Source organism: Haemorhous mexicanus, chromosome 1, assembly GCF_027477595.1.
Source record: "Haemorhous mexicanus isolate bHaeMex1 chromosome 1, bHaeMex1.pri, whole genome shotgun sequence".
In the NCBI taxonomy this organism is placed as follows: Eukaryota; Metazoa; Chordata; class Aves; order Passeriformes; family Fringillidae; genus Haemorhous; species Haemorhous mexicanus.
The window spans coordinates 7,514,643-7,541,028 of record NC_082341.1 but is presented as its reverse complement, the minus strand read 5'-3'; the positions used below and the strand labels follow the sequence as shown (position 1 = coordinate 7,541,028).

Here is a 26,386-nt window from a genome sequence, read left to right as displayed (position 1 = left end):
TAAGCAATTGGGCTACGTAGCCTTGAGCACAAACCTCAATAACTTCATCTTTGGGGATTTCAACCCATTTGATCACTTTAATAGGAAAAGTGATGTGACACCTGCTTGTAATCAGCCTGCTTTCCTTATGTAAGTCACTGGCTGCTGTATGAGAGGTGTGACCCCACACCCTGTTCTAGTTAGTGCCACAAACTGGGGCCCCATCATCTGAGAAACTTTGCATCTTTTCCTCTCCATATATCTCCTGGAAATAAATAATGAAATGCTCAGCACTACTCAGGAGTAATGCTCAGATGTGAAAACATGTACTGTACACCTTCTGCTCCCTTGTTTCTCTCCTGTGCCTAAAACCCAGGCTGAGATCTAAAAGAGCAGCTGGAGCACAGCTTAGTACTAAAATTGAGTATTTACCATGCTAATCCACTGGATTCTGCATCTTTTGCCCCCTCTCCAATTGTAAGTGGTTTCTGGAAAGAGGCTGCAAGAAAGTTAGATATGAACATGGCAGAATGAAAACTATCAAGTAACAAGGGCTTGTTTAAAATAGAATATACTCCAGAAAGGGCTGTTCAAGAGGAGCTATTCCAAATAACTCACTTGGTGCACAGTCTTATACATATAAATATACAAAGTGTGTTTCAAGGACCCACCTTGTGTATCCTGTACCAAGGACACACTTGTGTGCTCTTCCACCTACATTAAAAGTGAACAAGACCTAACCCTATAACAAGCAGAAAAAAGACTTTGAAATTGTCTTCTTCTTTTTTTTTTGTCTTTATTTTTAATTTTTAGTGCATAAATAGAACTTAGACCATGCCCTGATGTCCAGAAGAAGCCAGTGCCACAATGTGCTGGGCCCACATTTAAACAACATTAGACATGGCAGAAGAAGCCTGGAGCTGTAGCACTGTGAGCCTTGGCAGGAGCCTGGCAGATTCCCCCTCTTCCCACATGGGGATGAGCAGCTTGAGATCAGCCTACCTGAGAAGCCAGGAGGGGGGTAAATCAGTAGAGAAAACCTCTGCTGTGATGAGACTACTGAGACCCAGGAGCAGAACCAGCCATGGGCCACTCACTCCTATCTGAGCACCTTCTCTTTGATTATGCCATGTTGTGGTTTAGCCCTAACCTGGTGGGAAGAGGATGGCAAATCAGAAAAATGTAAAATCCATGGGTTGAGACAAGAATAGTTCAATAACTGAAATTCAGTAAAATATAATGTTAATATATAGTAATAGTAATAGTAGAAGTCATAGTAATAATATGAAGAAGAAGAAGGGAGAGAAGTAAAACCTAAAAGAAACAAATGTTTCATGATATAATTGCTCACCACCTGCTGGCCAATGCCAAACCCATCCTGAACCATGATCAGCTCCTCTCCTGGGTAAATCAGCCAGTTTACATTCTGGGCAGGGGGTTCTCTGGTATGGAATGTCTCTCTGGCCATGCTCCCTCCCAGCTTTTTTTTGCACTTCCTCCATGGCAGAGCATGAGACACTGAAAATTCTTTGGCTTAGGGTAAGCACTACTTGGCAACCCAAAACATCAGTGTGTTATCAACATTACTCTGAATCCAAAGCACAGCCCTGCACGAGCTACACAGAAAAAATGAACTCCATCACAGCTGAAACCAGGACACTCTGACAAGAGCTTGCCTGTGTATCATATTTGTGTAAGGCTGTCTGTACCTTGTAGCTGACAGGAAACTAAACTGCTTCTGTCATTTCTTTATTTCATTTTCCAGCAATTTTCAACCAGTGTATGTGGGAATTTAAAAGAGTGACAAACTCATTTTGGGTTTGTGCTGCAAACCCGATCAGCCGAGGTTTTGCTCACATACCACAACTGTCTGAAGAGATTTGGCAGAGCCTTAGAACCAGCTGGTGCTGGATGGGGCTTGGGCAATGATGCACTTTCCAATTGACCTGATAAAGTGGCGGTCTTGGATGGCTGCATTCTGTCTAATTTGCAAGAGCTGCTACACAGAGCTTATTGGAATCATAAATTCTGGCTTTCTAGAGTCTGGTTCTACAAGTACCTGATTTTGCATTTGGATTCTTCTTGATGAAATCTCTTGTTTCCCTAATCCAAAAGACATTAGGATTACAAACTAAGGGCTAGAAGTCATTTGGTACTAGATTCCATAACAGAATACAGGAAACAGAGCCATGTATACAACAAGCACTTTTCTTCCATCCTGCATTTCTCCTTCGGAACACTGGGTTTCACAAAGACAGGACTCTTCTTAGTCCCAGCACATTTTTAGAAAGCATGGATCAATATTCATGAAGAGTTTATCTCTAAATATTTCTACATTTCATTTTATTTCTCTGCCTACTACAGATAGATTTTTTGTTACCTATTTTTTACAGCTCTTTCATCTTTCTTCTTGCCCACTGAGTTGGTTGCTAGCTGCATCTCTACCCTGTCTATATTTCTTTGTTGCTTTAATTCTTCAGATGTAACCTTTAAAACTGAGCTCTTTTTATTTCTTAACTTCTCAGAGTGACATAGAAAGCAGCAGAAGCAGTAGGAGTTTATTTCGGAATTTCAGCAGTTTGGAAATTTCCAAACTTTTTTTTTTTACAAGAAAATTCTAACACATTTTTGCCTGAACTTCACATACTGACAGACAACAACCAGCAACATTTGCTCAAGGGAAGTCTTAGGAAAAAATTACTGGTTTAAGAAAAATTAAAAACCTGGTGGCAAGGACAATTCTCCAGGTCATAACTTGCCTCCCAGGAGCTACTTTTCTGTGGTAAAACTTCATTTCCCAGTCTGAAGGGATGACCCAGCCATGCTCAAACAGGGCAGACTGACACTGTATGACATGAGACAGAAGACCAAGCACCTGTAAGGTCAGCTCAATGTGAGGCACTCTCCTGTCAGTCATATTTTCTGAAAAATCCCTTTGCCAGGATTTCTTCTCCTGGGAAGCTGAGAAGCCTCAGCTTCTCCTGTGTTTGCTACTCTGGAATGTGGTCTGGAGATTGTTTATCCAAACACGTGAATTGTTTTTACTTAATGACAAATCACCATCAGCTGTGTCAGACTCTGAGGAGTCAGTCACAAGTTTTTTCATTATCATTCTTATCTAACCTTCTGATGTATCCTTTCTCTTTCTTTAGTATAGTTTTATTATAGCACTCTTTAACATAATATAATAAAATAATAAAGAACATGGAGTCAGATTCTCTCATCTCTCACCTCATCCTGGGGACCCCAGCAAACTCAACACTCTCCACGAGGCCTCACCTTGCACCTGCTCATGGGTGATGCAATGAGCATCAGGTGTTCCATGGAGAAGGTGGCTGATGAGCTGAGGGTCCCTGAGAGCAGGCCTTTGGGTTGACTGTAACACACAGGTCATGGCCTGGTATGTCCTCTCACCTAAGAGTTGGTTTGGCTTCAGTTCTCTGGTATTTGACTGCCCCACCATTTGTAACATATTTACTCTCTCCAAAATGAAAGCAACTGGTATGTTCTCTTTGAAGGGTGAAAAACAAGGAACTGAGAAATAAGTGCACTGATCTACAATGTAATAACACTGAAATGGAGCACAAGGACTAATTTATTCCCAGCTAGCCTGGCCTGCAGGAGCATCTCCATCCATTGGCAAGAAAGAGAGGCATGGGGGCTGTAAGCCCCTTCTTGCAGGACCTGAGCAGACCATTCCTTTGAGTCTTGGCACTTGCTCCCTCTTCTTGCTCACCTCAATGATGCCCTTTCAACACACACTCTGGAAAAGCCTTTAATGTGCACAATAATTGGAAAGAAAGCAGAAATCTCAGAAAAGACGTGCAGAAAAGTGAGTAATGATTTTGAGTAGCTTTGATTTATTGACTAGTGGAAGTTATGTATGTATGGTTATTTAATGTGGCTGGCTGAGCAAATTTGTTACCTAATTCAGAGGGCTTAATGCTGAATGGTCATTATGTTGCTGTGAGCTTAATTAACTGGAGGGTGGACTATGGGTTTTAATATAGATGGAAGGAGTTCTTTTGTTTTAAGAAGCAAATGCTTTATTAATTTGTTTTTCTTTTTTTTTTTTGCATACTGTCTCATATTACCTATAAAAAATTTCAGAACATACTAAAGTCTTCCTGTCCTGTCTTTTTTCAGTTAGAGTCATTTTATGTTCTCAGACTATTCAGAAATATCCTCTCTAAATCCCTATCCAGGCATAGTTTAAAAAAAAAAATTAAAAAAGGTTTTTGAACGCATTTATGTCATCAGAGCCTTTCACATTTATATTTAGTTGGTACCTTTCAAGATTTGCACAGAGCTGATTTGATGGTGGAGTGTCAGCCCAGCCAGCAGACGCTGCTCTGGGTCTCAGGGCATGTTCAGTACAAGCCAGGTGATGAGCTTGATGAGTTGACAGCCTGCTTTGCCTCCTGATTTTCATGTTTCTATTTAAGTGCATGACTCAGACCTGCAATATTTCCACAGTGACCCATGTCCCCATGATATTTAGGGGACAGTCACTCAGGCTGCAGGTGATTTGTGATTTATGTCTGAACAAATGAAGCTGTTCAATTTACCCTGCATCCAAGGCTTCATTACATAAATCCTGAGCTAAACTCCTCTTTGTCAGAAATTAGACCCTGAGCTGCCTATCTGGAGAATATTTACCTTCACAGCAGTAGGAAGCAACAACTTAGAACAAAATTTTAAGCTGCTGAGGTATTTGAAAAGGTCTGGAAAACAGCTCAAGGAATCTTTCTCCCTCACAAAGGCAGGCACAAATGCATCTGATGCAGTGTCCCCACAGGTGATGACCACTGGTCCCACATTTCCCAGGAACGTCCCTAGCTGGCTCACAGAAACCATAAGGAAGGCCCTTGGCATGTGGGTAAACTTGTGCTTTATTTATCAGAAACTTTGCTCTTCTGTGATCCAGGGACTTCCCTCATCCCAACCCTGAAGATGAGAAGGTCACACTGTTAAAATTCTGAAATCCATCTGCATCATCTCCTCCCCACAGCACTCAGGACAGCATTGTGTCTCCTCATCAGCTCTCCAAGGGAGAAGAAAGGAACAGGGAATGTCACCATGTCCCCAAGGCTGGCCTGCGGTGGGCAGCAGGGAGGACCAGGACATGCACTCTGGAGGCACAGTAGCAAATATGAGAATCATTTCTCCATGGAATTAACCAGGACATGCACTCTGGAGGCACAGTAATAAATATGAGAATCATTTCTCCATGGAATTAACCTCTTCACAAGCACCTCTGGATTGGCTCCACACCCATCCTCACTGATGGGCTTTGCTTCTGCAGGTCTCAGTTCCCTGTGTGGTGCCCAACTGGCTAAGTGAGGAATAAAATATCAAAAGATTTGAAAAAAAATGCTGCTCATTTTTAAACTGTGTCACTTCATTTACCACCATGTATCATTTAGCATTATGTATTTGCCACCAGTGCATCTGGAAGCAATTACTTTGCCACTGTAGACATTTCCTATTACCTAATGTAGACATTTTCTATTACCTTCTCCTCAGTGTAAGCCACTCTTCACAGTGCAAAAGGTGTCAAGGAATCTTGAGTTCTGACCCATGGGGTTTCCTGGGAAGCACTGAAGTGGTTAATTTATACAGCTCCAGTAAGAATCAAAGTGCTTGGCAACAAGAATATCACATAAACTCTCCTCAGTGCAGGTAGTTAATTGAGTCTTGCAAATTTTACTTGCCTGCTCAGCTGGGATGAGTAATTATTTTTGATGGGCAAGTAAATTGCCATTAGTATTTCCATTCTGCTAAAGCTGGAAGATTAGTCTTTGTGGCTGAGCTGATAAATTTCCATTACAGTTTTGCAAGTCTGAGTGAATGGATGTAGCTGTGCTTTCAAACCCAGACACAAAATGTGTCCCTACAGGTACCCAGACACAAAATGTGTCCTTACTCAAACACAGAGCCTCTTCAGCATGCAGCAGGAGTGAATCCTGCAGAAACACCAGCACCTACTCAGATCAAGGTCTTGCTTGGTCTCTGCTGTTTAATCAGGAGCAGTCATTACCTGAAATGCTGCACAAGCTGACTAACATGCCACGAGCACAAACACCAGGACTGCACTTGCTGTGTACCTAAAGCCCCTGTTTACTTCATTCCCAAATGAGGCTGAGTCTCTTGGATCATATCTCCTCAAGCTGCCCTGAGCTGTCTCCTGAAATGCCTCTCAAACCTTGGCTGCTCTTTCCCCTGATTTCAGTTCCAGGCACCCAACACCCAGCTGAAGCCCAGCACTCATGGATGTGGGATACAGCTGGACCAGATGTCACAGAGTCTGTGCAAGGCTGATGGAGGACACAAACCTCTCCACAGAACAGGCAGGAGAGGTCATGGGTGAGGAGCTGATTGCAGGAAAATGACTTGAAGATTGCATTAGCTGTCACAATTCTTTAAGAAAAAGTCTTTCTAAAAGAAACTCTTGGCTTGAGAAATAGTAATAAGGACCAGTTTTTAGGATTACACAGACACTTGGCAGGGAAGAGGTGTCACAGCAGGGACAGCACGAAGCAGCTGGGAGAACTGGCATTTGGTGCCTGAATTTGATTGCAGCAGGTGCATCTGTCCTCATTGAGACACATCCTCCAGCAGCTTCCCACCGTGCAGGAGTCTGCTCTGAGCTTCCAACATTCCCACCAGCATCCTTGAGCATGGAAGAAAGCTTTAAACAGACTGCACAGTCACATTTGTGCCCTGTGCATCAGAGGGGACACCACAACCCCTCTCTAAGGCAAAGGCACACCCTGCAAAGGGTTGTTTGCACAACCAGCTGAGGTGAGGGAGGCAGCACCTTTGTCCCCACACCGAGTTCCTCACCCCTCCTGCTGACATTCCTGCACTAACAGGTCCATGTGCTGTGGCATTCACATTCTCTGAAAAAATCCCTTTGCCCAGGATTTTTCTCCTGGGAAGCTGAGGAGCCTCAGAGAAAAGGAAAACAATTCTTATCTCATTTGTTTCTCCTCTGTTTTGCTCACGTGAAATGTGTTTGGAGATTGTTTACCCACAGGTGATTGTTTCATTGGGTTCTGCTGTGAGTTGTTTTGACTCTCTGGCCAATCAGGGCCAAGCTGTGTTGGGACTCTGGAAAGAGCCAGGAGTTTTCATTATTATCTTTTTAGCATTCAGTAAGTGTCTTTTCTGTATTCCTTAGTATAGTCAGCATAGTATTCTTTAATATAATACAGTATTATAGTAATAAATTAGCCTTCTGAGAGCCTGGAGTCAGATTCATCATTCCTGCCTTTGTTGGGACATTCCCTGCAACTACAATAGATGTGCCTTCTGCAAGGGCTCTCTCTGTCCTCTGATAAAGGAGGGTCAGATGGCTGCACTGGCAAAAGCTCTTGGTGAATTTTAAGCTGTCTTATTCTGGAGGGCTCTTCCAGGAGACCTTTGTTACAGAGTCCTTACAGCCCTTATGTTCTCTAAGATGCTTTTCATGCACTCCATGTTTCTCTGTTCTTCTTTGTTAATAAGGACTCAGGAAATCACTGCCAAGTTTCTCATACCCTTATTAACAAGTGGATTCTGCGACACTGTTTAATTATTAAATAAACTTGCAGTCTGAAAGAAGCTGGAGACAGGGAAGGACAAAAAAAACTGCAACACTTTTATCAGATGCACTGAAAAATGGCAAGAAAATATGCCTAGCAAAAAGCCTGATCAGGATATGATACAAAATGCAGACATTAGCTAGATTTTTAAAACTGGTTTCACTGACATTTATAGATGCAGTAGAATGTATGTGAGAAAAGATTCTTTGGTAAATATTTAAAACATAAATTGCAAAGCACTTTATTTGGGAGAAAATGACCAGTAATTTTAGCAGCTCCAAACTCAATAGAACAAAATAAAATAAAATAAACATCTCCTGGCCACTACTAACTTTCTCTCTTCCCTTTCCATAGCTTTATTTAATTGTGGTTTATACCAACTGCAATTCTATCCTACTAATGTAGAAAAATGCAGGCTCACATGCTTACACATCAACATCCTGGCAGATGAAGCACATTATGGGGCACTAAAGCTCAAAGGAGGAAATGAGCTTTTCATTTGGAGCTAAAATTAATTTTTTTTTTTTTTTCACATTTCATGGTAGAGTGATGCTGTGCTACTCCCAAAGCACAGGGGTGCAAACCCAGAAACAGGCACTGCACCATCAGTTCTTTAATTACATGGGACAAAAATGATGGCTGTTTCTGCTGACTTTCAAAGACCATCAGCACACCTGCCTGCTGTGCTTCTGAAAAACCTTCCTTCAAGTATTTCTAAGAAATAGCAAGGCATTCCTATGAGGAGCAGCTGAGGGATCTGGGGTGTCTAACCTGGAGAAAAGGAGACTCAGGGCACCCTTATCACTCTCTACAACTCTCTGAAAGGAGAGTGTGGGGAGGTCAGGCTGAGTCTCTTCTCCCACATAAAAATCAAGTGGCCAGGGGGAAATGGCCTCAAGGGAGGTTTAGGTTGGATATTAGGACAATTTCTTCACCAAAAGGGCTGTCAAGCATTGGAATAGGCTCAAGGGAAGTGCGGGTCATAAGTCCTGGAGGTGGGCAGATGTGGCTCTCCACTTGGTTTGGTGGTGGACTTGGCAGTGCTGGGCTGGGCGTGGTGGTTGTAGAAATCTTTCCCAGCTTCACTGATTCTATGGTTCTGCAGGGATACTTTATTTATCAATTGCAAGGTGAAGTGAGTGATAGTGTTGGTGAAATTTCCATCAAACACATAGAAAAGGGGACACATATTCCCTGAAGTTACTGGCTTACTGTTGAAAGAAAAGTTTTTTTGATTTCTTCTTACCATGGAATGAATCTGCATTCTCATCACATCACAGGTGCAACCTAAATGAGTGAGAGCAGTCCCAGGCTTTGAAAGCATATCCATTCTCCCACCTTCACTGCATTTCCTAAAGCCACTAACTTTTGTATTTCTTTCACCTTACAAATAGCTTCTCACACATCTTTATTTTGACTTATCAGGGAAGAACTTATTCAGCCATACCTGACTTAGAGAATTTATCATATGGCTTAAGGCTGCAATTCAAGACATTCTCAGAACATAAAAACACAGCAATATTTTATTGAGCACCTTTTCCAGCAATCTATGCAAATATATACATTGTTCCTTGGCTTGCTGCTTTTTTTTTAATTTTGTTGCAACCAGGCAGAGGAAACGATCACAGCGGCATCAGTGGCATGAAGAGATACAATCTAATAAATGTGCTGGATCAGAATTGTTCTGACAAGGTTCAGTGTAATAAATCAATGATGAAAACAACACCTTGTTAATCACCAACACACATTCCTTTATAGACACCAAGGCTTAGACTGGCTTATGGGCAGCATAAGTCAAGAAGAGTTTGACAAAGCATTGAGAAAAGAGATCATTAGTTTTTCAGGGCCATAAATCTCACATATCCAATTTTTAAACCACTGAAAAAGTATCTCCATGGATGGGCTAAATTTTTCAGATGGCATAATTTCCCAAGGTCTAGTTGCAAAACTGTAGGAATCATAAAAAGGACCCCAAAATGACAGTTTATTTTATGATTTATTATTTAACTTGGAGTAAAATTATTATCTTACTGCACTAAAAGACTGCATCTCTGGTCATGCTGGCAGATAGAAAATGAACACCATCAATTACTAAATCAAGCCAACAGGTTAGAGACCACCTGGCAAGGGAATTTAACATAGCATGAGAGGGACATCCCTCCATCCATCCATCCATCCATCCATCCATCCATCCATCCATCCATCCATCCATCCATCCATCCATCCATCCATCCCAGTGAATGTATCCACCAACTTCAGTGGAGCTAAAACTAAAGGCAGAAACCAGCTCTAACAACAAGTGGAGACAGAAGAGCCAAGATGTCACAGAGATTTGGGGAATGGCAAAACAATGACACCAGGATTTGCTCAAGTGGCTCTCAAGTGTCTTGAGACTAAACCCTCAAGGATGAGGGAAGGATGAAATGTCCCACAAGAGCCCAGTTTAAACACAGGTAAAGTGATGCACAAGGAAGAAATGACCCTAAAGTTTACATAGAGAATGATGGATTTTGAGTAATTAGCACTCAGAGAGGAGAGCTTGGGTTAAAACAAACAGATGCATGAAATGTCAGCTGAGGATCAGGATCTGTCAAGGATGCAAGTCAAATGCTGCAAGTCATTAGGCAAGAAACAGGGAACAGACCAGAAAAAACACACAGGACAAGGGTCTAAACAAGGAGGTGTGGAATGCAAAAGGTGAGCATGGAATGCTTATTTATTCTATCTTCCAATACGATAATTATGCAACATTTATACAATGCACTAAAAAGGGACATGGATTCAAAAGCTAATGGACAAATTCATAAAAGAAAAATTAATTTAGGACTGCTAAAAAGATGGAGAGGTTTGGCTTATGAAATTGCTGGAGTCTACAAAGATGTACTTGAAAATAACTAAGAGCAGGTTCAGGAAACCTGAAAATCTGTGAATTTCAAGATACTTGGTTAATATCTGAACAACCAAACCAGAAAAGACTGTGTTGTTTTTAGAGTATTCTTTTAAGAATTTCTTAATCAGCCAATGAACAGGAAAAACACTGCAATCATAATTTACAGAGGATCTAGATACAGAAATGTGTTTTGTACTCAATAGCAAAGATAAATACACAGGAGAAAAGGTGGATCTGAAAACAGCTTGAGAATAGAAGAAAAGGCCAAGTTAATTGGATAAATTTATTTTAATTGCTCATTGATCCAACTGTAGTGATACCATAGTACAACATTCTCTTAATTCCTCTTACTTTATTGTGAAAACTCAAGCAGTCTGATGTAGAGTCATGATTATTAAGGGAATATGCTGTTGGTTGGGCTGTTTTATTCCTTCAAGAAAAAAGTTAGCTAGCTGTATTCTAATGGCTTCAGCCCTTGTCATGCTTTATACTGGAGTTCTGGATTTTCACACCAACAAATAATCCAAAACTCCATCAAAGTGATCAAAATGTATGACATAGCAGAGTGCTTCCTAAAATGTCAGTTTGCTCTGTTAAATCATCCTTAAGCTCTAACAACTTCTGTTCTCAGCAGAAAGCTCTAAAAGTTGTTCATGTTTTGCATTATAACCTTGCTAAATACCACCAGGCTTAGAAATCCAAGAAAATCAATCTACCAGAAGTATCCTCATTTATATGTCATAGAAACAGAATGGTTTTGGGTTGGAAGGGACCTTAAAGACCATCCAGCATAACCCCTCCTGCCATGTTGCAGGGTCACCTTTCACTATCCCAAGTTGCTCCAAGCCCCATCCAACCCAGCCTTGAACACTTCCAGGGATGAGGCAGCCACAGCTTCTCTGGGCAACTTGTGCCAGGGCCTCACCACCTTCTCAGAAAGCAAATTCTAATGTCTAATCTAAATATAACATCTTTCACTCTAAATCCTTTACTCCTTGCACAAACACTCCATGCTCTTGTAGAAAGTCCCTCTCCAGCTCTCTTTTAGCCCCTTTAGGCACTGGAAGGTCTCCCCAGAGCCTTCTCCTCTCTAAGATGAACAAACCCAACTCTCTCAGCCTATTTTCATAGCAGACATGCTCCAGCCCTCTGAGCATTTTTATGGCCTCCCCTGGGCTTGGTCCAACAAGTCCTTGTCCTTCCCCTGTTGGGGGCCCCAAGTGGGATCTCTTGAGAGCAGAGTAGAGGGGCAGAATCCCCTCCCTTGACCACACTGGCCCAGGGCACCACTGGGTTTCTGGGCTGCAGGCACCCCGTGCCTGGTCACATTGAGCTTCTCATCAACACACACCCCCAAGTCCCTTCACTCAGGGCTGCTCTCAACCCATTCCCCACCCAGCCTGTGTTTGTGCTTGTTTTCACTTAAGGATTTTGCTAGATAGTGACTCACAACAAAAACTCTTTGCCTGCTACATAAGAGCTGTGGTTCTTTTTTTAAAACTGTCTGGGCACATGACAACTCTTGATCCCTGATTTTGTTTAATGGAAGCCACGGGGAAAACATTTTTGGTTTAGCTCTTTCCCTGCTAGCCAAGCAGTAAAATGGGACTTTTTTCAGGAAAGCAATCATAGGAGTTACCCTTGAAGTTCTCTCTGACTCACCCTCTTATTTACATGTGCACCAACTCAACACATAATATAGGGAAATATCTTTTTAATTAAAAGGTGGGATAGTGCTTAAATAATGACCCCAAATATGTTGGTAGGTAATTCTGTGGTAGGGACAAGTAGTTACCTGATTTTAGAGGATGGCATCAGGCAATGTAGGATCACTCATTTCATTTAAAGAAACAGAATTCTTCCAAAAAATGGGTATTTATAAAGGCCTGTTTTGTTGATAAGCAATTCACCTCCAGGTGTTTAGGAATGACTCCCTGGCACTTAACCCAAAGGACAGCAAGAGCAGCACTCCTTTCTTTGTGAGAAGCAGCCCTGACATCCACACCCTTCCCCTGACTGCTTGGACATTATTGATTGCACCTGCATAGCTCTTGTTTCTGCATCTCTCTTCTATGCCACCACAACATTCCTCTGAAGGGAAAAAAAAAATCATTTTTGGGCATAGCACATAGCCTGCACTTTCCATAGCAATGAAATGTACAGAAAGGCTCTGCTGAAGTCAGCCCAGGGGAATTTCCAGTCCCTTACACCACAGTTTCCCAGCTACCACGGACAGATGTTTGTGTTCTCTGTTCTGAATTGTTCTCTTCACAAAAAGTACTCTGCATTCTTTCTTAAAGCCATGTATAATTATAAAGTTTCTTCTAAAATCTGACCAACATGTTATTGTTGCAAATTAAAATTTCCCAGTAGAAAACTTTATTACAAATAAAGCCTTTTCATAGCTAAGACACTTAAGTTTTTTTCTCTTCAATTTTCTATTTTATTCAATTATATTAATACAGTTTTTCATATTTCTTTCATGTTCCTCAACCCTTCTGAGTTCATCTGGAGTCCTTCCAGCTTCCCTAATTCCCTCCAAGCGTTACGCCCAGCATTCAATTTCAGACTTCTCTGGTACCAAATAGAACAGAATAATTACTTCCCAGAACTTAAATACAACCATCAATATACCCTGGAATGAGCACCACCATTTCTGCAGTTGCACACATTTTGGATCTGTATTTAACTTGTCAGCATCTATGAAAGCCACAAACCCCCTTTCCTGCAGGGAGCTGCTTAGGCAGTTATTCCCTATTTTGTCCTGGTGTCAAATGAGTTTCCTTCCTAACTACAATACTCAGCATTTGTTTTTCTTGACTTTTATCTTATTGATTTCACACTGTCACTCACATTTATCATGATCATCTGAAATTCTACGCCTGTACTCTTTGAGAGTGCTTGCAATTACAATTTTGAAAACTTTAATTGTACTCCTTCTTCCATTACCCAAAATGCTTACAGAACAAATATGCAGATAGAGTGCACAAGCTCTCCTACTCATATTAAAATATCAGCCTTTGAAAAATAACTGCAAGCATGTGGAAATCTGTAGAAAGATATAATCATTGTATTAAAAGAAAACACACACAAAAAAATTCTTTAGTTCAGAATTTCAGCAATTTAAAGCCACTTTTCCCCAGTTCCTACTTCCAGGGGTACTTGTAAAGGAAACAGCTGAACATAACCTTTGGTAGGGGTCCTACAGTGGTTTTTACATGCTGACACACCACTCCCAAGGGAAACTGGCATTTAAACAGGGCAAAGTCATAAATTCCAGATAGACACTAACATTAAGTTGGAGTCCTGTTCTACCTGCATCACTGTAGAGGAAAACAAGTTATCCAGCACAAGCAAATTGCCCATACAGATTGAACTATAAGCTTATGTCTATATTACTCAAATCTGCTTAAAGTGGTTACTGTTATTGATGTGCCTACTTCATTATTTAACACAGGAATTTAACTCATCACTCTTCTCACAGGTACTGTCAGCTATCCACTAAAAAAACCTGTGAAGTTCAAAGTACACCTATTTGCCAAATTGGTTGGGAAACAATGGGGTTTTAGTTCTATGAAAAGTTGTGAAACATGACATGACTTTGCAAATATTAATCTTCCATTTCCAAATATTATTCTAAGATGAATGTCCTGAGCACTTCTTTAGATTCACTGAGAGGCTCAGATTCTTCTTCAACTTGTCTAATCAGAGACAGAGATTTTCCCATCAGGTCCAAAACACCATTTCAGGCTTGAAGTGAACATAGCCTACCCACTTAGGGCCCTCTTATGAAGCTGCAGTCCCATAGTATCTGGCAGGCTGATGCAGTATTTATCCTCACCACATTCCCAGGAGGTAAGGAATGCTGTTATCCCACTGTAACAGTGAAGGACTGGAAGCCCAGTAGGTGAATAGCTGCCCATCCATGCAGTAGAGCTCAGGATAATGAGACCCAAAGTTAGTACAAGTTGAGTCTGCTCATGAATCCCCTGAAAAATGTATTTTTGGGTGAACCATCACACAAACATGAAGTTCTGCTTCAACAAGCAGATTTTGTCCCACTGAGGTGGCCACCAGCAAAATTGGTTCCGTGGCTCCCACAGGTTGTGGATTTCTCCTGTGTTCACAGCTTTACCTGCAGCACAGTGAATGCACTGTGTGTTCTCAGCTGTTATCTGGGTTAGGGTCACTGGAAAAGTGTGGCAGGATCTGATGCTGCTAATGCTGCAGATGTTTTCAGGAGTTACTTGAAGAGCAGCAAAACTCAGCAGCAAAAACATCCCTGGTGTGACCAAAGAGAATAGCTCATTTCAAAACATGCCCATGGGTTAAAAAGCCAGTTCAAACAATTAGCTTTTATTTAACATTATTTTCCACCCTGAATAGCTCAGTTTGTACAGTTACATCATAGAAATCCCAGCTCAATGTTAATGCACAACTCTTCAAACACTGCAGCATCAGTCTGGTGGAATGAGAGAAGTGTAACAGGCAATTCTGCAGCTCTCATTTTTCCTAACAAAGAAATCACTCCCCACATCAGGTTTGGCCTAAAGAGCCTGCAACAAAAACAAGTCACCTGCTGTCCTTCACCCTTTTTGGTCAAACTCCACAGCATTAACCAGCTTCACATTTCTGCCCCACACAGTGATTGCTGTAAAAATTTTAAGGGTGCTGCTTGCACAATTTGTCTGTCTAAGGCAGGAATGAAGCAACAAGAGGGCTGGCAGAGGTGGAAATAATAAGTTAAAGAGTAACCAACTCACAAAAAAAAATCAATCAACCAACCAACCAAATGAATAAAAACAACAACAAAATAAAAGGAATTACATGGGAAGAAAACATTCTATGTCCATGTAAGGCAGACAGGACAAATCCAGCCCTGATGTAACCTGTGCTGCAAGAGTGTCCTCAGTTATCTGTGTCCAGCACATCCTGCAATGGAAAAGTCAGAGAAGCAACAACAGTGCTAACAGTTCCATCTGAGGACAGATCAGTGACACCCTCATCACACCCAGGCCTGCACAGGAAACCTCCAGACTTCTCCCATTCCCTGCTCCCACAAGACTCCAGAACTTCTCTGCTCAGCATCATTCCTGCTGAATTCCCCTTCCCTGGGACACAGAGGTCTGATTTCAGCAACACCCACCCCCACGAGCAAAACACAGAGATTTCTAGTTGCACAAGAAACTTTTTAGCTTTCTCCCAGTGCACACCAGGACTCCTTCATCCAGAATTAAAGGCTGCTCTTGGCCACACCTGATGTGTCTCTGAGATATCCTATCATCCTTGCAGGCAGCAGGGGCTTGTGAGCTGGCTGGAGCCTGTTGGGTTTAAATACTGCCAGCCAGCACAGCACACTCAGGGCACTGGGTGCCCACCCCAGCCCTCCTACCTGTTTCACTGGAGCTGCCTCCTCCACAAAGAATTCTTCCATGGCTGCAGCTGCTCAGGGCTGTGCAGGAACCGGGGCGAGGGGCGGGGACAGGGGTGGAGGGGAACCCTGGAAACTGGCACAACCTAGATACACAGGCTGGCAGAGCCACCAAGGCTTAAAAAATCTTAATTAATTACACAGAACCCAGCGAAATTCTGAACAACTGAGCTGGCTCTGGGGTTGGTGAGGGCTTTTTTAAGTTCCCAATGAGGCAGAAGGTACTTTCAAAGGCTCTTTGCTCTCTGCAGAGAGGTAAGCAAGGATGGCAGCCATCCTTTGAAGAAGACACACCACCAGCAGCCAGCAGCATGCCTTGGCATGAAGCTGAAACAAGACCAGAAGGAGCTTTTTATCAGTAGTGCTACCTAAAAAGGGGCAGTGATTTAACCATGCCAGTGCTACAGTGAGGTTTAGAAGAGATATTGGGAGTGCAAATGTCCCTCTGGAGCAATGGCAGGTGGGGAAAGCGAGGCAGAGACATCCTGCAAGGGCACCCTGAAGGTGGACAGGCTTTCCAAAGGCTGATCAAGGGCCACCAGTTATGGCTTCACATGAGTCAAGTCATTGGAGTGGCTCTAAAGGGAAGAAATTCCTTCAAGGACAACAGCTCAGGCACTGCCTTTTCCCCTGCAGAAACACTGCAGGTCTACCCCTGTGCCTGGGATGCATCTCCATGGCATTACTGGCAAAATTCCCTGCTGATCCCTAAGGGTCAGGATCTTCTGTGCCTTGATCTTCAGGATCTTCTGTGCCTGCAGGCACAGAGGAAAACAACTCTCAGGTGAACATCCAGTCTTGTCATAGTAGCTAGAGGTTTTCATAATTCACAAGGAAAGTATTTAAAATAATCTGAACAGTTGTAAAAAGCGGCAGAGGATTCCTGACATAATAAAAATCTGTTCCCCAAAGGGCATGGATTTGGAAAAAAGTTATTAATTGTAAAGTAAGTGATGTAAAGTAAGTGATGAAGGGGAAATGCACTTCAGATCTTCACAGAAACAAAAAGAATTGGAATCTCCTAGCTTTTCACCTTACAGCTGTCTTCCTAGCAATCATATTTTTTTTTTTTTATGCAAGTCGAGGAAATTTGAAAGTTCAAGAAACCCCAAGAAACTCTATAGAAAAATAAAATTATTCAGAGATTTTTTTAAAAAAAACTACTTCAGTGCAATCAGACACCAAAAGCAAACACTATTGGGTTCATTGCTAATGAAATGACCTTAAAAATCTACATTTCATTAAATGTGGTACGCAATAAATGCCACAGGGGAAACATTATTTTATTTAGTAATATCAAAAGCTGTCATTTTCTGCAACAGCCTGGGGCTACAGAAAACCATATTCCCATGAATAATTATCATTTGGCATTAAGAAGTATTTTATCAAGAAAGATGCCATAGTTCTAAGTAGCCCAAGCAGAAATGTTGGAGACTATTAATGAAAAATTGACTGTTGGTTGTATCTATTAATTTGCCTTTGTAGAGTTAAAATCTTTTCATTATAGTAAAATTTTGTTTTAATATTAATGAAACTAAAGGGATATGAGAAGTTCTGTACAAGGAAGAAGAAAGATGGAAAATATCATCAAGAAAAAAAACAACTATTTGCAACGTTCTGAATTGAAAATGGCCCTTTCCTGTGTTAATAAATAGCCCAGTTCAGTAAATCACATAAACAAATTCTTAATTTTAAGGATACAAGCGTTTTGGAACCACACTTGATGCTTAAAAATCTTATCTGCTCTCTACGTTTTAAAGGACAGACCACAACATTTTACTCTGTGTAAGGACTTTTGCTGCAAAAGCAAAATTCCATTAAATTTATGGCCTTTTTCACCTGTTTGCAATTAATAGTTTCTTTCTATTTCTGTGAGCTGGGGCCAGAAAAAAAAGAATACAGTTTATAGCATAAACCTACTGGCATTTCTAAAGGACTTAGCACAGGAAATTATTAGATATCAGTTTCCCTGCAGTATCTGTGCACAATTTCACTTTTATGACCTGGCACTCAGAGGTAAATGTGAGGTAAGGTGAGTTAATCAAGCCTGGGCTGATTGAATGATACCTGGAGCAAAAGGGAAGAAACAAGCTGCCTCACAGAGCTGATGGTGGAGCAAGACAGGTTCAAATCAACAGCCCTGAATCAGCTGCCTTGAGGCAAATCCTGTAGTGCAGTAACAGGTTCACATGGCAAAGCTTCACAAATCAGGAAGGTGAATACATTCACCAACTGTAAAGGATGCTTAAAGTCATTTATCCAGAAATCCTGATGCTTGCAAGTCTTCTCTGAATTTGAGTTCTGTTTGAATTAGACAATCCATTAGTCCTAACTAAAGAAAATCCCAAACTGGAGTTCATTACAAAATTCTTGGCAATTTTTTCAGCTAGCAGAATACACCTACCTGCCTCCTTTGGAAATTTTCCCCTACCTTCAGTTTTCTTTACTTTGCTCTATTTACCTCTCTTTCAAGCAGATCAGAGAGATGATGAAATAGAGACCTGAACTTTCACTTCAACAAACAAATATTTTAAACTCACTCAACTTAGTGAGACATGTTTCTCCTTCTCTTATGCAACATCAGAAAATCTCTTGATTCTCTTCCTTGTGCTCAACACTTATTTGAAACATGGGCACTTTTCACATGTGTATTTTTAATTAACAATCCCATCAGGATCAGTTAAAATCTACCATAATTTCCTTCTTATTGAAGGGTCAAATACATGTGAGTATTTTTGAACACACCAATGTACAGGGAGCTTGTTCTTCACTTGATATCCCTCAATGGCACCAAATCTTTTTTTCACAGACAATACTTCACTCACCTTTCCAATATGACCCATATTTTTTGGTGTCATATGTGACTGACTTGAAACAGATGGGGTTTGTGTTCCTTCAACAGATCCAGCCCATGGTGCATTTGTCACATTATCCTTAATATTGACATAAATGTCAATGTAACATAATCAGAAAACTTGGTCTGCCATTGCCTCTTGCACTCTTATGGGTGAATTACACAACTTTTGGGAGGGTAGACCAAGAACCAGATCATGCAGGACTGAGCACATTTACTCTGTGATGGTTCTTCATGTACAATTGCACTCTTCTAAAGTTATTGGCCAGATAACAACCTAACCTGTCTACACAGGTTGAAACTGTTGATATTTTTGGGATTTCATCATCTTTGTCTCTTCTTACTCTTACTACTAATGACTTTTTCTTTACTTGCATCCTGATTTAGTATTTATATGTTTATAATCTCTTCTCTATCTGTATTTAAAAATCTTCTTGCACCTTTTCTCATAAAGATATGCTAGAAAATAAAACCAGTATTTTTTCTTTCTAGACTGTGTAGTCAGGTCACTTAGAGGACTATTCCTGAGCAGAACACAGAGAGAGGCCCTCTTGCCAAAGTTAGTGTATCTGAAATTTTCCCGAGATTTAGTTCCTGGAAGTTCATGGCCTTCAGCACTTGTTGGGAATTCTGGACTCACACTGACATGAAAAAAACACTGAAAACCTCTGTCAAAGTTGTCAGCTGTCAATTGGCCTTTCTCTTTTGAGATTGTGTCATTTCTACTTGATTTCTCCATGAAACTATTAAGGAACCCATCCTTGCTTGAAGAAATCTGAACTCTTAGTCAACCTTCAGAGGAACTTGAACCTGAATTTTGAGAACTTAAAGCCAGGAGAGTTTGACTTTCTCTGGCTTTTTCTCACAAATATTCTGCACAGGTCAGATGTTGAGTAACATGAGTGTAGCATAAACTGTCACACACCTTTGCTGCAGCAGCCTTCCAGTCAAACTCAGCTCACCCAGGGATGTGGGGCTGTGACAAGATGCTGATAACCTGAAATACTCTTGCCTTTGTTCAATCAACAAGAAAGAACCATAATCTTTTCCAGTTGTCTTTCCAACAATATTTATCACTTCACTTCCTTTTACCAAGTGTTTGGATGAAAGTTATAACAATTACAATCTCTGAAAAAACCAATCCTCTGATATACTGATCTTTGCATTGTAAACAAAGAGTTCAGGACAGAGGGATATTTTTAAAAATCCAAATAGTGCAGCTCAGTTTTATTCCTTCTTTGATACTGTTCTTTTTTATGTTGCTACGGTATGTCTGCTCCATGTGAAAGTGAGGTTGCTATGGAAACTACTCATTATTTTTCAATAGTAGGCTAGCTACTTAATAAAAATCCTACATCTTTTTAATCCCTAGAGAGTCCTAATTTATCCCATACACAGACTTTCCTTCTTGACAGTTCCTTTAATATTCACTGCACTGCAGTGCACATTAATCTGAACATGTCCAACAAATCCACAACTTACTTCTGAAACCAACTTTCCAGAAAAGTTTGGGTTTTTTAAAAAATATTTTTTATCTTGTCTTTTACCTGCTTATATTTCTGTGAAAGATTGTAGGTATGAACAGCAAAGCCAAGAGTGGGCCTGTGTAAGTCAGACATGGAAGAAAAAAAAAAATTCCTTTACCTATAATGAATGGTAAAAGATGCAAGAAAGGAGGATGGGCCATGATCTGGTTAGCCTGGAATTGGAGTTAATTCCTATGGTGCTACAGTCTTCCCTGGCCAGCACAGGCAACATTCCTGGTCTCTCCTTTCCTCAATTCACCACCTCTAAAATAGGTGGTGTCTGTTTGGTAAATGGGAGCCAGTTTCTAAGAGGAAATTTCCTGCTTGGAAATTGGAGCCCTCCGTGTTTGACAGGCCAAATTCACCAGGGATTGTCTCAGGCACTGGGGCCACAAACCACACCAGGGCAGTCAGAGGGTCAGAGCTGTGGGAACTCCACACTGTCACCATGTGTTCAATTCCCACTTCTCTGCTTAGACATCAGAATGTCCCTCCCATTCATTTACCTTTTTTCCTAAAGAAGCAAATTAAGTAATTATTAATGATGAATCAATGAACTCTTTCCTACCTAAATCCTTTTATATTGGGTTTAATATTCTACTTTGGGTTAAGAGAATGTTGTTGGTTAATGGTGCTAATTTCAGGACCTCTGCTAGTGTTTAAAAGTGACTCCTCTCTTAGACCAAATATTCATTCCCCCTTTGAGGATGTAACTATTCTGAAACATTCATTCCCCTCCAAGGATCTGACTATTCCCACATTTCTCACAATTTATTTGAGGCAGACCAGTGGAATTTCAGTGGAATAGCTCTAATCAGAACAAGAAAGAAAACCAAAGAAGCTGCAGCAGCTAATTCTCTCACCCCCTTGTATTAGGCAGGTTCCTCAGATTACTGCAGAATTTAACTGCTCCACTAAATGACAAAACTTCTCCAATAATACACACTAAAAAAGCAACAGGAACTCCAGAATTTAATAAAAGCAGAATTAGGCTAACAGAAAATTAAATTATCTCAGGTATTTTAGAGATTACAAACAGCAGTTTCATGCTTGTTGCTGTGACTCTTCTTTTTTCCTCTACATTTTCCTCCAGACAACCTTGCACACGTTTCATATGGGCAATCACAAGTAAACCTGATTAGAATTCAGCCACGGATGAGAGGCAACTAAAGGGAAACTTTTAAAGCTAACAGGTCTAGATTTAAGTCTTCCTACACATAATCAGCTTTTCCTGGGATTTCTAAGAGGAATCAACTTTCTCATCATTCACTGCCTATCAGTCCTTGCACTGTGCCATTTAATCTCATTTTTAACAAAGGAATGAACACACTGGGGCTTTTATGCAGTTCAAGAAACTTCCCTTCTAGCAGGCTGCTCACAGGTACTCCATATCAATATCAGACAAAATAAATAGATCCATAATTTGCCACACACAGTCTGAAAGGTTTAAAGCCTCAAATGTCTTTGCCACCAATTCAGGTAAAATACTTCCAACATACTTAACATTCTCCCCAGTCATTTTGGCTGGTTATTACCATCCTAGGACAAGAAACTCCAGTATTTATTCTTGTTCACTGTAATTGAAACTCCTTCCTGCAGGAGTTTTTAACTTTTCCCTGACCTCAGCTCAGAAAAAATTTCCCCATGACTCTTTCTGTATTGCAATTTTACTTCCTTGAACTCTGTCACTTTTTTAACGTTTCCCAAAAGACAGAATATGACCCACAATGATTTTCAAAGTCATATAGTCCCTGAACTTACAAAGCTCATAAATATATCCTAAACAGCTTAACTGAACCAAAGAGTTAAGGGTACATTGTAGGTGGACACACAGAGAGTTTTAAATTTTATTCAAGAAGATTTCAATAAGAAAGCTGAAACTGAGATGAATTTAACTAGAAGGTAGGAAGTAGAGTGCTGGAAGGGCATTAAAGCACTGAGAGAGGGATTCAGCAGCTCTTTCCTGAGCCTTATTTCTCTAAGCAGAAAGAATTTCTGCTCAGCAAAGCCTGCCCTCTGGTGACTAAATGCCATTAGTGCCATGCATACATAAATATTTGGGGGGTTGCCTCTTTGCACATACATTGCCACAAAAAATGCAAGCAAACTTCCATTCAGTGGCATGATTTGGATTTTATTTGTTCCTTCTTCAGATATTAATGAAAAATACCCTGTTTTTTCTTCTGTTTCAGAGAAACATCCATGCTACCTATGCTGTACATTATGTACATAAATATTTCATATTGCATTTACCTCTCTTCTCTGGAAACAACGAGCCTGATCACACAGTGCTACAGATTTATTATCCATAAGTAATAGACATCTTTGGATGGACAAACATCATATTTGTACAATCAGAAATCAAAGCCTTCCACAGACAATAAGAAAAATGTGAAATGCAGATAGGTACCTATCTTTGACAAAAACCTTTTTTTTTTCAGAATACCTATTCAACTGTTTTATTTAAAGTTATTTGCTAAACTATTTTCCTAAACAAGTACCAGCTCAGCACAACTGTGCTTCTTCCTGAGCATTATAAACAGGGTCTGCCCCCCTCCCACCGAGCAAAAACTCATGTGGTTGTAGCTTAGACACCTTTTCAATTGCCATAAACCAAAATCCAAGCAGGCATCAAAACCAAAATAGCAGCTGAGGGGCAGAGATCAGCAGGTCACTGGATTTTTAGAGCAGTTGCCTGAGTTTATATATTCACTGGCAACTCTGCTGAGAGATGCCAGGTGCACACATTGTGTTTCTCTTCCAAAACTGAGGGGTTACCAGAATTTTCAGTGGATTTTTTTTTTCTCTGCCAATTGTTAGACATCATCGAGGCCTGGCACAAAGCTTGTCATGCTGAGACACACCTGGACAGGCAGGTAGAAAGGGAGGGGAAAGGCCCATAAATCACAATTTCTTCCCTGTCCAATGGCTGCACACCACAAAATATTACATTTTTTGCCAGTCCCAGGCTGGGAGCTGCACAGTGGAGGAAGAGTGGGGTGCCAAGTTGCAGAGAAGCCTTGAGAACAGGCTGCAAGTGACCCCAGAGCACTTAGCTGGGACTGGAGGACAGCTGGAAGGCTGGAAACAGCTGGGAGCACTGGTTAACAGAGAGCATTTCTATTGCTCTCACTACAGCAGGACCCACTCACTCCATGGTGTTAAACACCACAGCTCCTGCAAAGATGGCTTGAGAAGGTATTAAACAGATTCCACAGCCAGAAACTTCCTGCCCTCTCCATCCTCTGCCAGGAACACAAAGGTCTGTGGGGCCACATGATGACACCATGGGGAAGTCAGAAATTACCCCAGCAAAGGGATAAAAAACAAATTGTACCCAGAACTCACCCTTGGCTCCCAGCACTGGAGCAGGCAGTTAAATAATTTCCATTGCCCATCATTTTGTTCCAAAAACTGAAAAATACTTCTAACCCTGATCCAGTGGAGAGGCAAGGGAGAGAAAGGTGCTGCTGAGCAGCAGTGGAAGATTCCTGCTGGCTCCCCAGGCCATCATGCAAGTCCCCAAGGCTGCTCCCCTGGCCCAGAGGATTCACTGGGAAAACAAGAGACCTGCAGAGAGCAAACCCAGCAAGAGCAGTGTGGGGGCTCTGCTGCTGCTCCAGGGAAGTGTCCTTCTGCACAGCCTAAGGCAAGGAGAGAGCCCCAGGCAAGAGCAAAGCCACCCAATGTCCTGAAGCTGCACCAGGGGAGGTTTAGATTGGATACTAGGAAACAATTTCTTCACTGAAAGGGTTTTTTAGCATTGCAACAGGCTACTCGGGGAAGTGGTGGAATCTCCATGTCTGGAAGGGTTATAAAAACATGTGGAAATGGCTCTTGGGGACATGGCTTTGTGGTGAACAGGATTAATAGCTGGATTCAATGATCTAGGAGGTCTTTTCCAACCTTAATGATTTTTGGATCCTACGATTCTTGCTAATGCACGAGGCAAAGGCAAAGCAGGCATGAAAAAATAAATAAAGCAGTAAGAACAGAGCTCAAAGCACAATCAAGAGAACAATTATCAGGCTAAGAGCAGAGACATTTTATGCCTTGCTACTTTCTCTCAGTCACAGCCCTACTGCTAATTAGACCAGATACAACTTTCAGGCAGAGTGGGATTTTCAAGTTAATGGTGCCCTTAATTTTTTTTTTTCTGGCTTTCATTGCAATTCATTGCACAGGAGTTTGCTCTCACTTACCCTGACTCAGCAAAGGTCTTACAAGTGTGTGGGTTTGGGTTCATGCTTAAACCAGTTTGGACTGAGAACATGGGCTCTCTGCTGAGCCAGGAGCCCCACAGGAGTGCCTGGAGCTCCTGATCTCGAGGCAGGGATGCAGCATGTGCAAGCTGAAACAGAGCACAAGGCTCAGGTGTGGCTCTGGGCTCAGGGCACTGCCTCATGGTTAAGGGACACGTGGGCACAGCCTCGAGTCAATGTGATACTAAAGCAGCTCAGAACTGCTGTGGAGCTCAAGAGGTGTCAAGAGCCAACAGGTGCCAAAGAACCAGAAAATTTGGGGCACAATTAGAACTTGGAGAAGTGGGAGAAGCCAGAGCACCCTACCATCTAACTGGCCATCACTGCAATTGGCAATTGAGTTCAACACAGCTTTCTACAGAAAGAGCACATAGCAGGATGGCCAGGAAGTTGAGCTGTGCCACTCCCAGGTGCCTTGAGGCTGATGAAACATCATGAGATTTCAAGGATTGTTTCAAAAAACCAAGGATCTTCCAAAATATTTTATGTGTGGCACCAGTTCCCAACATCCAGGACTGAAACTGCACAGTGAAAGGGGCAGTGGCTCAGGCCCTGGATTTGCAGCCCCACACTGTGGGGCTCCATCAGCTCATGTAGCCCACACAGAAGTGCCAGTGCAAAGGAGGGTTTCTGCTGTTGCAATGATTGTCAAATTGCTGATTTACTGAAGACATGCTGAATGGCTTGGAGACAGAGAACGTTCCTTTATTGCTGACAATGTTGAGCCTGTTCTTAGTACTAAATTGCTGGAAAAGGAGGGAGAGAAGAGGCAATTTACTTGCAATTGTCTTGTCTCCAGTTCTGTCGCTTGCTTTATATTCTTGTTTTTGTCTCCTCAACTGCTCCTGCCATAAATTCCTGGCTGTGCCTGTAGAGCCTTTTTCCTGTACCTCAGTGCCCAAGGGATGCAAGCCATACACTGAGCTCACCTTCTGTCACAGGGCCTCGGGAGGGCACCACCAGAGGGTTTGAGGGAACACTGTGATCTTCATTTCAGTGACATGTCCTGTTCATGCTATTTTAATTGTGGTTTAGTGGCTTCCAGCCAAGGCAAGGAGTGAATTTCAGGGCAGAAGGCAGACAGCTTTATACTTTCACTCCCATCTCTGATACCAGCCACAGTTTCAAACCACCCTGTAACTTGAAAAGTGCATTACAATGCATGAGAGTGCCAGCCTGGTGGCAAAGCCACTAAGATGAAAAGCAATGACACACATCTCTTCTTTCCTCCTTTTTATGATCATTGTCCCTTACTCTCTTTCTCAGTTTGTCTTCCCTTCCTTTTATCTTCCCCTCTTTTCCTGGAAATGTGGAGAACTCGTACAGCAGTTTGAAACTCGTGAGTTTTACGCAATTCTCACCTGGATGCTGAAAATCAAAGTGTGAGTCATACTGCTCAGGAGAGGCTGGGCCCTTCTGTCCCCACTCCAGCACACACTCACAGCATGAGGGCAAAAGCACAGCAAGGCTGGGCTCCCACACATTGTCTTGGGAAGCAGCATGTTGACTTCACAGGAATCTCCTCTGCCCTCCCCATCTCTGCTCCCCACAGCCTGTATTCCAAACATACTGCTGATGTAATGCAGAGACCTCCAGAACATCCAGACCTTCGTTGGTCACCCTCTCTTAGGAAAACCAAAGGGGTTTTTCACCTCACTGGTAAATAATAGTACATTTCTTGCTTAAAGTAGTTTGGCAAATTTATGGCATTACATCCAGGGATTGCTCCGACTAAACACAAGGTCAGCCTCTGTCCCAGTTTCTCTGTTTTCTAGCAGTAATTCAGACTGCAGAGGGGAGCCCTGTTCCTTGATATACTGAGCTAGGACATAAGGGGAACAATTCCACTGTGTCCCAA

At 41.7% G+C, this 26,386-nt stretch overlaps 1 protein-coding gene across 3 annotated transcripts in view; it reads right to left on the bottom strand.

Moving 5' to 3' along the window:
* DPP6 (dipeptidyl peptidase like 6) overlaps positions 1-26,386 on the bottom strand; it is a 492,894-nt gene that overhangs the window by 355,627 nt on the left and 110,881 nt on the right. Inside the window, exon 1 of one of the 3 annotated variants that reach the window (XM_059839534.1) lies at positions 15,848-15,904. The exons of the other annotated variants lie outside the window; for them this stretch is intronic. Coding sequence (XP_059695517.1) covers positions 15,848-15,889 — 42 coding nt within the window. The 5' untranslated portion in view covers positions 15,890-15,904. Of the gene's footprint in view, positions 1-15,847; positions 15,905-26,386 lie in introns of those variants that run through there. 3 annotated transcript variants of the gene reach the window in all.